Source organism: Rhinopithecus bieti, unplaced genomic scaffold (assembly GCF_001698545.2).
Source record: "Rhinopithecus bieti isolate Rb0 unplaced genomic scaffold, ASM169854v2 scaffold_32081, whole genome shotgun sequence".
NCBI classification, from domain to species: Eukaryota; Metazoa; Chordata; class Mammalia; order Primates; family Cercopithecidae; genus Rhinopithecus; species Rhinopithecus bieti.
In genome coordinates, this window is record NW_016814436.1 from 5255783 (window position 1) to 5268217 (window position 12435).

Genomic DNA, 12435 nt, shown 5'->3' on the forward strand with positions numbered 1-12435 from the left:
TTCCTTCCTTCCTTCCTTCCTTCCTTCCTTCCTTCCTTCCTTCCTTCCTTCCTTCCTTTCTTTTCTCTCTCTCTCTCTCTCTCTCTCTCTCTTTCTTTCTTTCGACAGAGTCTCACTCTGTGGCCCAGGCTGCAGTGCAGTGGCATGATCTTGGCTCATTGTAACCTCCACCTCCTGGGTTCAAGTGATTCTCCTGCCTCAGCCTCCAGAGTAGCTGGGATTGCAGGCGCATGCCAGCATGCTTGGCTAATTTTTGTATTTTTAGTAGAGACGGGGTTTTGCTATGTTGGCCAGGCTGGTCTCAAACTGCTGACTTCCAGTGATCCACCTGCCTTGGCCTCCCAAAGTGCTGAGATTACAGGCATGAGCCACTGAGCGTGACCCTATAATTTACATTTCTATCTATCTATCTATCTATCTATCTATCTATCTATCTATCTATCTATCTATCTATCTATGAATCTATCCGTCTATCCATCCGTCCACGCATCCACCTACCTATCTATGAATGACAGGGTCTTGCTCTGTTGCCCAGGCTGGAGACAGTGGCACAATCTCGGCTGCTTGCAACCTCTGCCTCCTAGGATCAAGCAGACCTTCTACCTCAACCTCTCAAGTACCTAGGATTACAGGCGCACATCATCATGCAGGGCCAATTTTTTTATTTTTGTTGTAGAGTCGGAGTCTCGCTTTGTTACCCAGGCTGGCCTAAAACTTCTGAGCTCAAACAATCCTCCTGCCTCAGCCTTCCAAAGTGTTAGGATTACAGGCATAAGCCACCGTGCCTGGCTAGAACTGTTTAAAACAAACCAGAAAACCAAGAAACCTGTAAACAAATGTTCACAGCAACTTGATTCACAGTACCTCCAAACTGGAAACAAGCTAGATGTCCTCCAATGGGGTGAACAGTTAAACCATGGCTCCTCCACACCATGGAAATTACTCAGCAATAGAAAGGAATAAACTATTGATGCACCAACAACCTGGATCAATCTCATGAGAATTACCCTGAGTCCCGAAAGGTTATATGCCATATAATTCATTATGTGACAGTCTTTTTTTTTTTTTTTTTTTAAGATAGAGTCTCGCTCTGTCACCCAGGCTGGAGTGCAGTGGCATGATTTCGGCTCATTACAAGCTTCGCCTCCTGGGTTCACGCCATTCTCCTGCCTCAGCCTCCCGAGTAGCTGGCACTACAGGCGCCCGCCACCATGCCCAGCTAAGTTTTTGTATTTTTTAGTAGAGACGGGGTTTCACCATGTTGGCCAGGATGGTCTCAATCTCCTGACCTCGTCGTGATCCACCCACCTCAGCCTCCCAAAGTGCTGGGATTACAGGCGTGAGCCACCTCGCCCGGCCTATGTGACGTTCGTAAAATGACAGAAATGGACAACAGATTAATGACTGGAAAATTAAAAAAGGGATGGGAAGGTAGGAGAGAAGTGGGTTTGGCTATAAAAGGCACCATGACAGCTGATTGGTGATGGAAATATTCTGCATCTTGATGGTATCAATGTCAGTCTTCCGACTGTGATATCGTCCTCTAGCTTTGCAAGATGTTACCCTTGGGGAAAAGTGGAAAGAGTGCTGGGGATCTCTGTATTATTTCCTAAAACTGCATGTGAGGCCAAGGCAGGCAGATCACTTGAAGTCAGGAGTTCGAGACCAGCCTGGCCAACAAGGTGAAACCCCATCTCTACTAAAAATATAAAAATGAGCCAGGCGTGGTGCACGCCTGTAATCCCAGCTACTCAGGAGGCTGAGGCAGGAGAATCACTTGGATCCAGGAGACAGAGGTTGCAGAGACCTGAGATTGCACCAGTGCACTCCAGCCTAGGTGACAGAATGAGACTCTGTCTTGAAAAAACAAAACAAAGCAAAACAAACAAAAAAAACTACAATTATCCAAAAAATGTTTTAAGTTAATTTTTTTAAAGTACTAAAAGGGAGGCAAATTAGGAGTGATTTTTTGTGTGTTTGTCTGTTTGTTTTGAGACAGGGTCTCGCTCTGTTGCCCAGGCTAGAGTACAGTAGTGTGATCATGGCTCACTGAAGCCTCAAAATCGCAGGCTCAAGCAAGCCTCCTGCCTCAGCCTTCTGAGCAGCTAGGACTACAGGCATGAACCATGATGCCTGGCTAATTTTTTAAATTTCTGTAGAGACAGGGTCTCACTATGTTTCCCAGGCTGTTCTCGAACTCCTGAGCTCAGGTCATCCTACCCCCCTCAGCTTCCCAAAGTGCTGGGATTACAGGAGGGAGTTACTATGTCTGGCCACCAGTGGTATTTTAAGAACAGGTGATCTGTTTTTCATGTTTTCTGCTCTGCAGCTTTCAGAATCCAAACGTGGTAAACATAGCTAGGATATAGAAGATACAGAAACTGTCTCTTTTATTTATTTCCTTGCCTTTTAACTTTTTATTTGGAAGTACTTTCACTTACAGAAAAGTTGTACCCCAAAAACAGTATAAAGAACACCACAACTTTACCCATATTCACTGGTGGTTACCAATTTAACCATTTGCTTTATTACAATTTCTTTCTTTTTTTTTTCGAGATGGAGTCTCACTCTGTTGCCAAGCCGCAGTGCAGCGGCACGATCTCGGCTCACTGTAACCTCCGCCTCCTGGGTTCAAGCAATTCTCCTGCCTCAGCCTCCCGAGTAGCTGGGACTACAGACATGCACCACCATGCCCAGCTAATTTTTTGTATTTTAGTAGAGACGGGGTTTCACCACGTTGGCCAGGATGGTATTGATCTCCTGACTTCGTGATCTGCCCGCCTTGGCCTCCCAAAGTGCTGGGATTACAGGCGTGAGCCACCGCGCCCGGCCCCTAATTTCTTTCTTTATAGGTATGTATGTATACGTGTGTATGTGTGTGTGTATTTGCGGGTGAGTTGCATGCGTCATGGCCCATTCTCCTAAATACTAAACTACGTGTTTGCTGAGAATGGCAGTGTGCTCTTACACAGCACAGAACACTTCACTTCCATACACTTATCAGGCACACTTCAATCTACGATTCGTATTCAAATTTTGTTAGTTGACCCAATAATGTCCTTGATGGCGTTTTTCCTCCTTCAGTACAAGATGCTGTTTAGAGTCAGGTATTATATTTTGATGACTTTTCTCCTTTAATCTGAAACATCTCCACAGCTTTTGTCTTTTATGATGCTGACATTTTTATGGAATACCATTTCCAAGCTGTCTTTCTCTCTTTTCCAATGGACTGCAGCAGCTGCCTTAGTACAGACGTACAGTAACTTACATTGTGACAGGTATCTGCTTAGAAAAATCCACACTGAATAAGAACCTCTAACTTGAGGTATATCCCATGTCCCATCCTGAAGCTGGGCTCTCAAATTGGCTCCCAGCCTCTCTGGCAACTTGCATGCCCTCCATTTTGCCAGTCTGCCAGCTGGAAATGTGTCCAAGGCTTTCCTACTTGGAACTAGAGGTTCCCACAGCTACATTCCTATTCAACACAACAAATAAAAGAAAACTAAAAACATAACTGTTTTGTAAATCCCCAAATAAGAGAGTGAAAAGAACAGCCACAACGTCTACCTGATAGCATGACTTTAAGCAACTCAACATAATTCAGACATTCAGCAAACACCGGTAACCATAAACCAAGCACCCTCTGCAAGCGCTGGTTGTAGAACAAATCCTTTTCTGAAGGGACAAAGATGAATGCAACTTAAAGTGACAAGAACACTAAGGGAACAGAAGCCATTTAAGGGTAAAAATGGAATTTTCTGCTATAAAGTAAAGCTCTGCATAAAAATAAGACAAAACAGGAGATCTAGTAAGGGTTTATTCATAAGACCCCATGCTGAGGATTTCAAGGAGACAGTCACGTTTCTGGCGTAACTGACTATGGGATTGTCCCTCATGGGGCCAAGTAACCTGTCAAAGCAACAAGGCTTCCTACTCAATATGCCCTGTGGCCACCCTGCCAGCCGGAGGGTCTATCTGAAGCCTTGAACAGCTGTCAACATGCCTTGAATCCAACAGGTCCTGATGTGACCTCGGTCTTTTACCTCTGCACAAAGTTACGGCTTATGGTTGTTTGGACAGTCTGGTTTGTTTGTTGATCCTTTGGTCTGAAAGACTGTTTTCTTCTTTTTTTGAGATGGGGTCTTGCCCTCTCACCCAGGCTGAGTGCAGTGGCACGATCTCAGCTCACTGCAACCTCCACCTCCCAGGTTCAAGTGATTCTCCTGCCTCAGCTTCCTGAGTAGCTGGGACTATAGGCGCACGCCACCATACCCAGCTAATTTTTGTATTTTCAGTTTCACCATGTTGGCCAGGCTGGTCTCCAACTCCTGACTTCAGGTGATCCGCCTGCCTCGGCCTCCCAAAGTGCTGGGATTGTAGGCGTGAGCCACCGCACCCGGCCCAAGGCTTTTTTTTTTTTTTTTTTTAAATTACTTGCATTCATCCTGTGGTTTCCATCCCAGCTCATGGCATCCTGCCCAGGGCATCACTCCCTCCCTCTTCACCTCCTGCCACAGCCTCCTCCCTCTCCCTTTTCCAAGGTTCTCATGCACGGCTGCCAGGTTCCTCGCCGGGAGGACAGCCCTGATCACCTCCTGTGGATGGGCTGTTCTCGAGCATGGCTTCCAAGTACCCGGATTCACAGGTAGGGAAACCGACCAGGGACGGGTATCACCCAAGGCCACATGGCTGCTCAGTGGCTGGCTGGAGCTAAGGTCAAGGTCTTCCTACCCCCAATGCGGTAGAGCCTTTCCCACTTAGCCACCTTGCTTGGCTGGGTCGCACCCCTTCAGGCCCCTCTGCAAACCTCAGAACCACCTACAGCTTCTGCCTGGGCCCTGAAAGCTGCCCGAGGGGGCCTTTTAGCAGCTAGGTCAGAGCATATCCAGTCCCCTAAGACGCCCCCCCTGGTCCCCATCCCATGGCCTTTCACACACAACACAAACCAGAGTCCTCACAATGGCCCCGGCCTCCACGAGACTAGTCCTGCCTCTCCCCTGGGACCTCCTGACCTCCTTCTCCCCCTTTCCAGGACACTGCTCCAGTCACACTTCCTGGCTGCTCCCCCCATGAGCTCACCCTGCCGCCCTCCCTGTCAGGATGCTCCCATCCTGATGTCTGCTCCACCTGTTCTCACCTGTTTCCAGCCCTTCCTCAGATGCTAGGTCCTGGCCACCACCTCAGGGAGGCCAGCCTGGACCAGCCTCCTGGCACCCTCGCCCCTTCTGGCACCCCTGACCCACTTGCCCGCTCTGGGCTTGCTCCTCCTACTGTACCTGGAGGCAGCTAACTCACCAGGCCAGCTGCTCCATCACTCCACTCATGACCTGTCTGTCCCTGCCACAGCATCAGCTCTCACAGACGAGGGTGTCATGGGTTTTGTTCATTATGTATCTTAGAACAATGCCTGGTACAGAGAAGGAGCTCAATAAATATCTGATGGAGTTTGAACCAGAATGCATGAATCTCCTCCTCATGTCCCCTTGTAGGCCCTGGACTCTGGCCAAAATAGATGACTCGGCATCTGCCAACCCCACCCCAGGCTTCCTGGACTCTGTACTTTTTTTTTTTTTTCTTTATGAGACAGAGTCTCACTCTGTTGCCCAGGCTGGAGTGCAGTGGCGCAATCTTGGCTCACTGCAACCTCTGCCTCCTGGGCTCAAACAATTCTCCTGCCTCACCCTCCCAAGTAGCTGGGATTACAGGAACCTGCCACCGTGCCTGGCTAATTTTTGTATTTTTAGTACAGACGGGGTTTTGCCATGTTGGCCAGGCTGGTCTTGAACTCCTGACCTCAGGTGATCCGCCTGTCTCGGCCTCCCAAACTGCTGGGATTACAGGTATGAGCCATTGCACTAGGCCCTGGCCTCTGTACTTTATCCTACTTCTTTCTGCCAGGAATGCATCCCCATTCTACACATTTGGGGGGCGGTACAGATGCCTTTCCTCCTCAAAGTGCTCATGATCCCTCCAGGGGAAGGACTTCATCTCTCCTCTGAATCACCACAGCTCTCATTGTGGGTATTGATATATGCCTTTTCTGCTCAACTGACCTGTACCTCTTGGAGGAAGAATTCTTGTCTGTCATCTTCCTGTCCTACACAAGGCAGATGTTCAGTGAAAATTTACAGAATGAATCTGACATTGGTGCTAAATTCCGAACATTGTTCCCTGTCTTACAAAAACTCAAATCAGGACTGGTGCAGTGGCTCACGCCTGTAATCCCAGTACTTTGGGAGGCTGAGACAGGCTGATCCCTTGAGTCCAGGAGTTTGAGACCAGCCTGGGTGATAAGACAAAACCCCGTCTCTAAAAAAAAAAAAAAAAAAAAAAAAAAATTAGCCAGGCGTGGTTGTACATGCCTGTGGTCCCAGCTGCTTAGCAAGCTGAGGTAGGTGAATCACTCAAGGCCAGGAGTGAGCCAAAATCATGCCACTGCACTCCAGCCTGGGTGACAGAGTAAGACCGTCTCAACAAAACAAAACAACTACCACCCCCCTGCCACCAAAAACACACTTAAATCATTTCAAGTAACGAACCTATGAAAAGAGCCTGTATATAGTACAAGTATTTAAAGGACAAGGCTGGTTGCAGAACAAATGTTTTTCTAAAAAAAAAACAAAGATGAATGCAACTTAAAGTGATGAGAATGCTAATGGAACAGAAGCAAGCTGTTTAAGAGAAAACTGAATTTTCTTGTTAAAAGTAAAGTTCCTGAAGTGCATCCTGTGACAGCCTGGGAGAGAGTGCATTGAACAGTTTTCGGGCCATTTAAATTGTCTGTAAGTCAGCTCTGTAAAGTCCACATCATTCAAGTAAACATAATCAGGATGCCTACATGTGCTCGGTGTCAGATGTCAGTATCCCTTGTGTGACACATAAGGCCTTTCTTAAGACGACTGACACCTTCCCAATACTGAGTTGGACCTTCCATGAACATAGTATATCCATCTATTTATTTGGGCTATATTTAAGCTCTCTTAATAACATAATCAGTTTTCTGAGTAGAGACCTTACATATCTTTTTCAGATTTATTCCTAGATAGAGATACATTATAAATGTAACTTTTAATTAATAAACTTTCTTATTTAGAGCAGTTTTGGGCTTACAGAAAAATTGAGTGGAAAGTACAAAGAAGTCCCATATACCACCTCGCTCCCACCACAGCTTCCCTGTTATTAACATCTTGCATTGGTGAGGTAATTTGTTGCCATTGATGAGCCAATATTGACATATTATTGCTAAGTGAAGTCCACAGTTTTCATTTTCACTCTTTGTGAAATGGGTATTGACAAATGCCTAATAACACGTATTCATCATTATAGTACCATACAGAATAGTTTCACTGCCCTAAAAATCCCTGTGTTCCACCTACTCATTCCTCTTTCCCTCCCCGTGAGCCCCTGGCAACCACTGACGCATCTTTTAACTGTCTCCATAGTTTTGCCTTTCCCATAATGTCTAGCGTTGGGAGCAGATAGTATATAGCTTTTTCACTTTGAGTTCTTTCAGGTATCTAACATTTTTGATAATAAGTGGTATTATTTGCCAAAATGTTTTCCAAACTGGCTGCTATCATTTTACATTCCCATCAGCAGTGTATGAGAGTTCTTATTCCACACTCTTATGCATAGTTGATCACACTGCTTAATTACAGCCACTCTTGTGGGTGTGTAGCGATATCTTTCTACCAAGAGAGATGTCTATTAACTTGCATCTCCCTAATGACTAATGAGGGAAAGGCACACGAACATCTTTTCATGTGCTTGCTTACCATCCATTCAAACGGACATGCCCTTTGTTGAAGAGTTAGTTCATCTTTTGCCCATTTTTAATTGGGCTGCTTGACATCTTATTGAATTATAATAGTTCCTTATATAACCCATATCCAAGTCCTTTGTCAGATATATGTTTTGCAAATATTTTCTCTAAGTCTATGGCTTGCCGGGCGCGGTGGCTCAAGCCTGTAATCCCAGCACTTTGGGAGGCCGAGACGGGTGGATCACGAGGTCAGGAGATCGAGACCATCCTGGCTAACACCGTGAAACCCCGTCTCTACTAAAAAATTCAAAAAACTAGCTGGGCGAGGTGGCGGGCGCCTATAGTCCCAGCTACTCGGGAGGCTGAGGCAGGAGAATGGCATAAACCCGGGAGGCAGAGCTTGCAGTGAGCTGAGATCCGGCCACTGCACTCCAGCCTGGGCGATAGAGCGAGACTCCGTCTCAAAAAAATAAAATAAAATTAAATTAAAAAAATAAATAAAATAAGTCTATGGCTTGACTTTTCATTTTATTAAGTGTTTTCTGATGAGTAAACGTGTCTAATTTTGAGGATGGCTAATTTATTAATTTTTTCTTTTATAGTTTATGCTTTCTTCTTTAAGCGACTGAGTCTTACTCTGTGGCCCAGGCTGGAGTGCAGTGGCATGGTCATAATTCACTGCAAGCTTCAACTCCTGGGCTCAAGTGATCCTCCTGCCACAACCTCCTGAGTAGTTAGGACTACAGACATGTGCCACTGTGCCTGGCACAGTTTTTTTTTTTTTTTTTTTTTGTAGAGACCCACTCATGTTGCCCAGGCTGCTCTTGGACTCCTGGCCTCAAGCTATCCTCCCACCTCAGTCCCTCAAAGCATTGGGATGACAGGTGTAAGCCAGCATACCTGGCCTGGTTAATGCTTTTTAAATCATGTTTAAGAAATCTTTGCCAAACTCCAAATCACAAGAATTTTCCCATATTTTTTCTTCTGGAGGTTTTATAGTTTTAACTCTTTTTTTTAACACAGGGTCTCACTTTGTCACCCAGTCTGGAGTGCAGTGGTACAATCACGGCTCACTGTAGCCTTGACCTCTCTGGGCTCAGGTGATCCTCCCACCTCAGACTCTTGTGTAGCTGGGACTACAGGTGAGTGCCATCAAGCTCAGCTAATTTTTTGATTTTTTTGTAGAGATGGTGTTTTGCTATGTTGCCCATGCTGGTCTTGAACTCCTGGACCCAAGTGATCCACCCACCTTGGCCTCTCAAAGTGCAGGATTACAAGCATGAGCCACTGCACCTGGCCAGTTTTAACTCTTACAATTAGGTGTATGACCCATTTCAATAATAATTATTATATGACAATATAATACACTATCATATAATACGATGTATATTACATAATATATATTGTATATACTATTACATAATAGTATAATATAATGATAATAATTATGAGTTTGTAGTACTGTGAACTGAGGGTTAAGGTTCTTTTTTTTTGTTTTTTTTTTGGACGGAGTCTCACTCTGTCGCCCATACTAGAGTGCAGTGGCGCGATCTTGGCTCACTGCAAGCTCTGCCTCCTGGGTTCATGCCATTCTCCTGCCTCAGCCTCCTGAGTAGCTGGGACTACAGGCGCCCACCACCACGCCTGGCTAATTTTTTGTATTTTTAGTAGAGACAAGGTTTCAGTGTGCTAGCCAGGATGGTCTCGATCTCCTGACCTTGTGATCCACCCGCCTCGGCCTCCCAAAGTGCTGGGATTACAGGCATGAGCCACCACGCCCGGCCAGGTTGAGGTTCTTTTGCATATGGCTATCCAGTTGTTCCAGTATCATTTGTTGAAAAGATTACCTTTTCCCCACTTAAATGACTTGGCACTTTGCTGAAAATCAATTGACCCTATACGTGTGGATCTATTTCTGGACTTGCTATTCTGTTCCATTCATCTAATTGTCTATTTTCATATCAATACCATACTGTCTTGATTACTGTAGCTTTATAATAATTCTTGAAATCATGTAGTCTAAGTCCTTCAATTAGGTTGTTCTTTTTCAAAGTTATTTTAGTAACTCAAGGTCCTTTACATTTCCATATAAACTTTAGAATCAGGTTATCAAATTCTACAAATAGGCATGCTGAGGTCTGATTCTGATTGCTTTGAATCTGTAGATCATTTTGGGAAGAATCGCCATCCTAATGATACTGAGTCTTCTGATCCAAGAGCATGTTATAACTTGCCATTTATTTAGGTCTTTTAAAATTTCTCTCAGTGGTGTTTTGTAGATTCCAGTGTACAGGCCTCACATATTTTATCTCTGAGCATTTCATAATTTTCATGCTTACTTTTTTTTTTTTTTTGAGATGGTAGTCTTGCTGTGTCACCCAGGTTGGAGTGCAGTGGCATAATCTCGGCTCACTGCAAGCTCTGCCTCCTGGGTTCAAGCGATTCTCCTGTCTCAGCCTCCCCAGTAGCTGGGATTACAGGCGCCCGCCACCACAACCAGCTAAGTTTTGTATTTTTAGTAGAGATGGGGTTTCACCATGTTGGCCAGACTGGTCTTAAACTCCTAACCCCAAATAATCCATCTGCCTCGGCCTCCCAAAGTGCTAGGATTACAGGCATGAGCCACCTCACCGGCCTGGTATATCCACTTTTATAAAATGCCATGTGGGTTTGTCACTGAGAGACAAGGAGGTGACACAACCACACGCTTTGCAGTCTGTGCATGAAACTGACCAACAGATGCTCAGGGACCAATCACAGACCGACTTTGAGAGACGTGATGCAATTGGTCAGTAATCATCAAGCACATCTGTTATCTATATTGTGATTTGTAGGCTGAAGAACTGGCGGCAGAGCTTGTACTTCATACAGCACTCACAGTGCACACACCATGGGAGCTGGGATCTGATCTGTATTGTTGGGAGACCACTATAATTTAACTAAACAGTGACAATTAATTTTTTTATTTTTAAAAACAGAGATGGGGTTTCACTATGTTGCTCAGGCTGGTGTCAAACTCCCAGACTCAAGCAATTCGCCTACCTTGGCCTCCCAAAGTGCTGGGATTACACGCATGAGACACTGCAGCCAGTCACTGACTGAAATTTACGCACAATGGAACTGTGCAAAGGGAGGAAAGCCTGCATTTGAAAATTGTCCTTAAAATTAGAGGCCTAGGATAAGGCTCTGTTCCTCCAGAAGGATATTCACTTGCTTCTGCTGGGTATTTGAGGTCCTTGCAATCTGAGATCACCTTAATCAGTCTCAAGGATTGGGCGTAGCTAGAACTGGACTTCAGTCCTTGATTAAGCTGATCTGTTTCCAGGTCACCTGTACTCCTAGGATGGAGTTTTTCTGGGTCCCAATCCAAAGTTTGGGATGTTGACCAGGGTCTTCCCTTCTTAGTAGGCTTTATGTACGAGCATTTGACTCTAGCCCCTCAAAAGTGCCACTCAGGCCCTTAACTGCTTCTTTCATAAATTGGCCAACACCCCAGGGACACAATGGCTCCAAATGTCAAGTTTTCATCTTCTCCAGACATGGCCTGGCAGTTCTTCACTATCTTGTAAACTCTCCAATTCCTCCACATATGTTTAAAGATTCCGTCCACCTTTGCCAGTTAACTTCCAAACTACTGAGCCACTGTCAGAAATGGAGTTTCCTGGCTGGGTGCGGTGGCTCACACATGTAATCCCACCACTTTGGGAGGCCAAGGCGGGAGGATCACCTGAGGTCAGGAGTTCGAGGCCAGCCTGGCCAATATGATGAAATCCCATCTCTACTAAAAACACAAAAACTAGCCAGGTATGGTGGTGGGCACCTGTAGTCCCAGTTTCTCGGGAGGCTGATGTGGGAGAATCATTTATGACCAGGAGGTGGAGGTTGCAGTGAGCTGAGATTATGCCACTGCACTCCAGCCTGGGCAACAGAGTGAAACTCTGTCTCAAAAAAATAAATAAACAAATGAAAATTTAAAAAAAGAAATGGAGTTCCCCATCTTAACATTCTCAAACCATCCCAAATTTATCAGCCCTACATTTTGAAATAGCTACTTGTCTCATTATTTTTTTTACTTCCATGGCTACAAAGAAGTAATTCTGTAAACTTCAATAAAATCTGACCAGGCATGGTGGCTCACACCTATAATCCCAGCACTTTGGGAGGCCGAGGCGGGCGGATCACAAGGTCAGGAGATCGAGACCATCCTGGCTAAGACGGTGAAACCCTGTCTCTATTAAAAATACAAAAAATTAGCCAAGCGTGGTGGCAGGTGCCTGTAGTCCCAGCTACTCAGGAGGCTGAGGCAGGAGAATGGTGTGAACCCAGGAGGCGGAGCTGGCAGTGAGCCGAGATTGTGCCACTGCACTCTAGCCTGGGCGATAAAGCGAGACTCAGTCTCAAAAAATAATAATAATAATAAATAATAATAAATAAAGTAAATAAATAAATAAATAAAATCCATAGACTGGAATAGGAAAACAATTACATTTCTATCCTTAATGTTTTCCTCATATTCAGACAACATTACCCAAATAACTTTCTCATTACAACACTAATACAATTTTCAAACAGAAAACTGTCACCTTGTAATAAGCACAAGAGTACAGATTTAAGTGGAGAGGAAGGCTTCATTAAATACCTCCTATGCTGGGCCACCTTCTAGCAGCTGAGGG

General features: G+C 45.1%; 1 protein-coding gene across 2 annotated transcripts in view; it reads right to left on the reverse strand.

Annotated features, from left to right (window-relative positions):
• Positions 1-12435, reverse strand: part of PPARA (peroxisome proliferator activated receptor alpha) — a 102145-nt gene that overhangs the window by 72654 nt on the left and 17056 nt on the right. The window contains exon 1 of one of the 2 annotated variants that reach the window (XM_017850817.1): positions 5296-5493. The exons of the other annotated variant lie outside the window; for it this stretch is intronic. Within the exon in view, the coding sequence (XP_017706306.1) occupies positions 5296-5349 (54 nt within the window). The 5' untranslated portion in view covers positions 5350-5493. Of the gene's footprint in view, positions 1-5295; positions 5494-12435 lie in introns of those variants that run through there. 2 annotated transcript variants of the gene reach the window in all.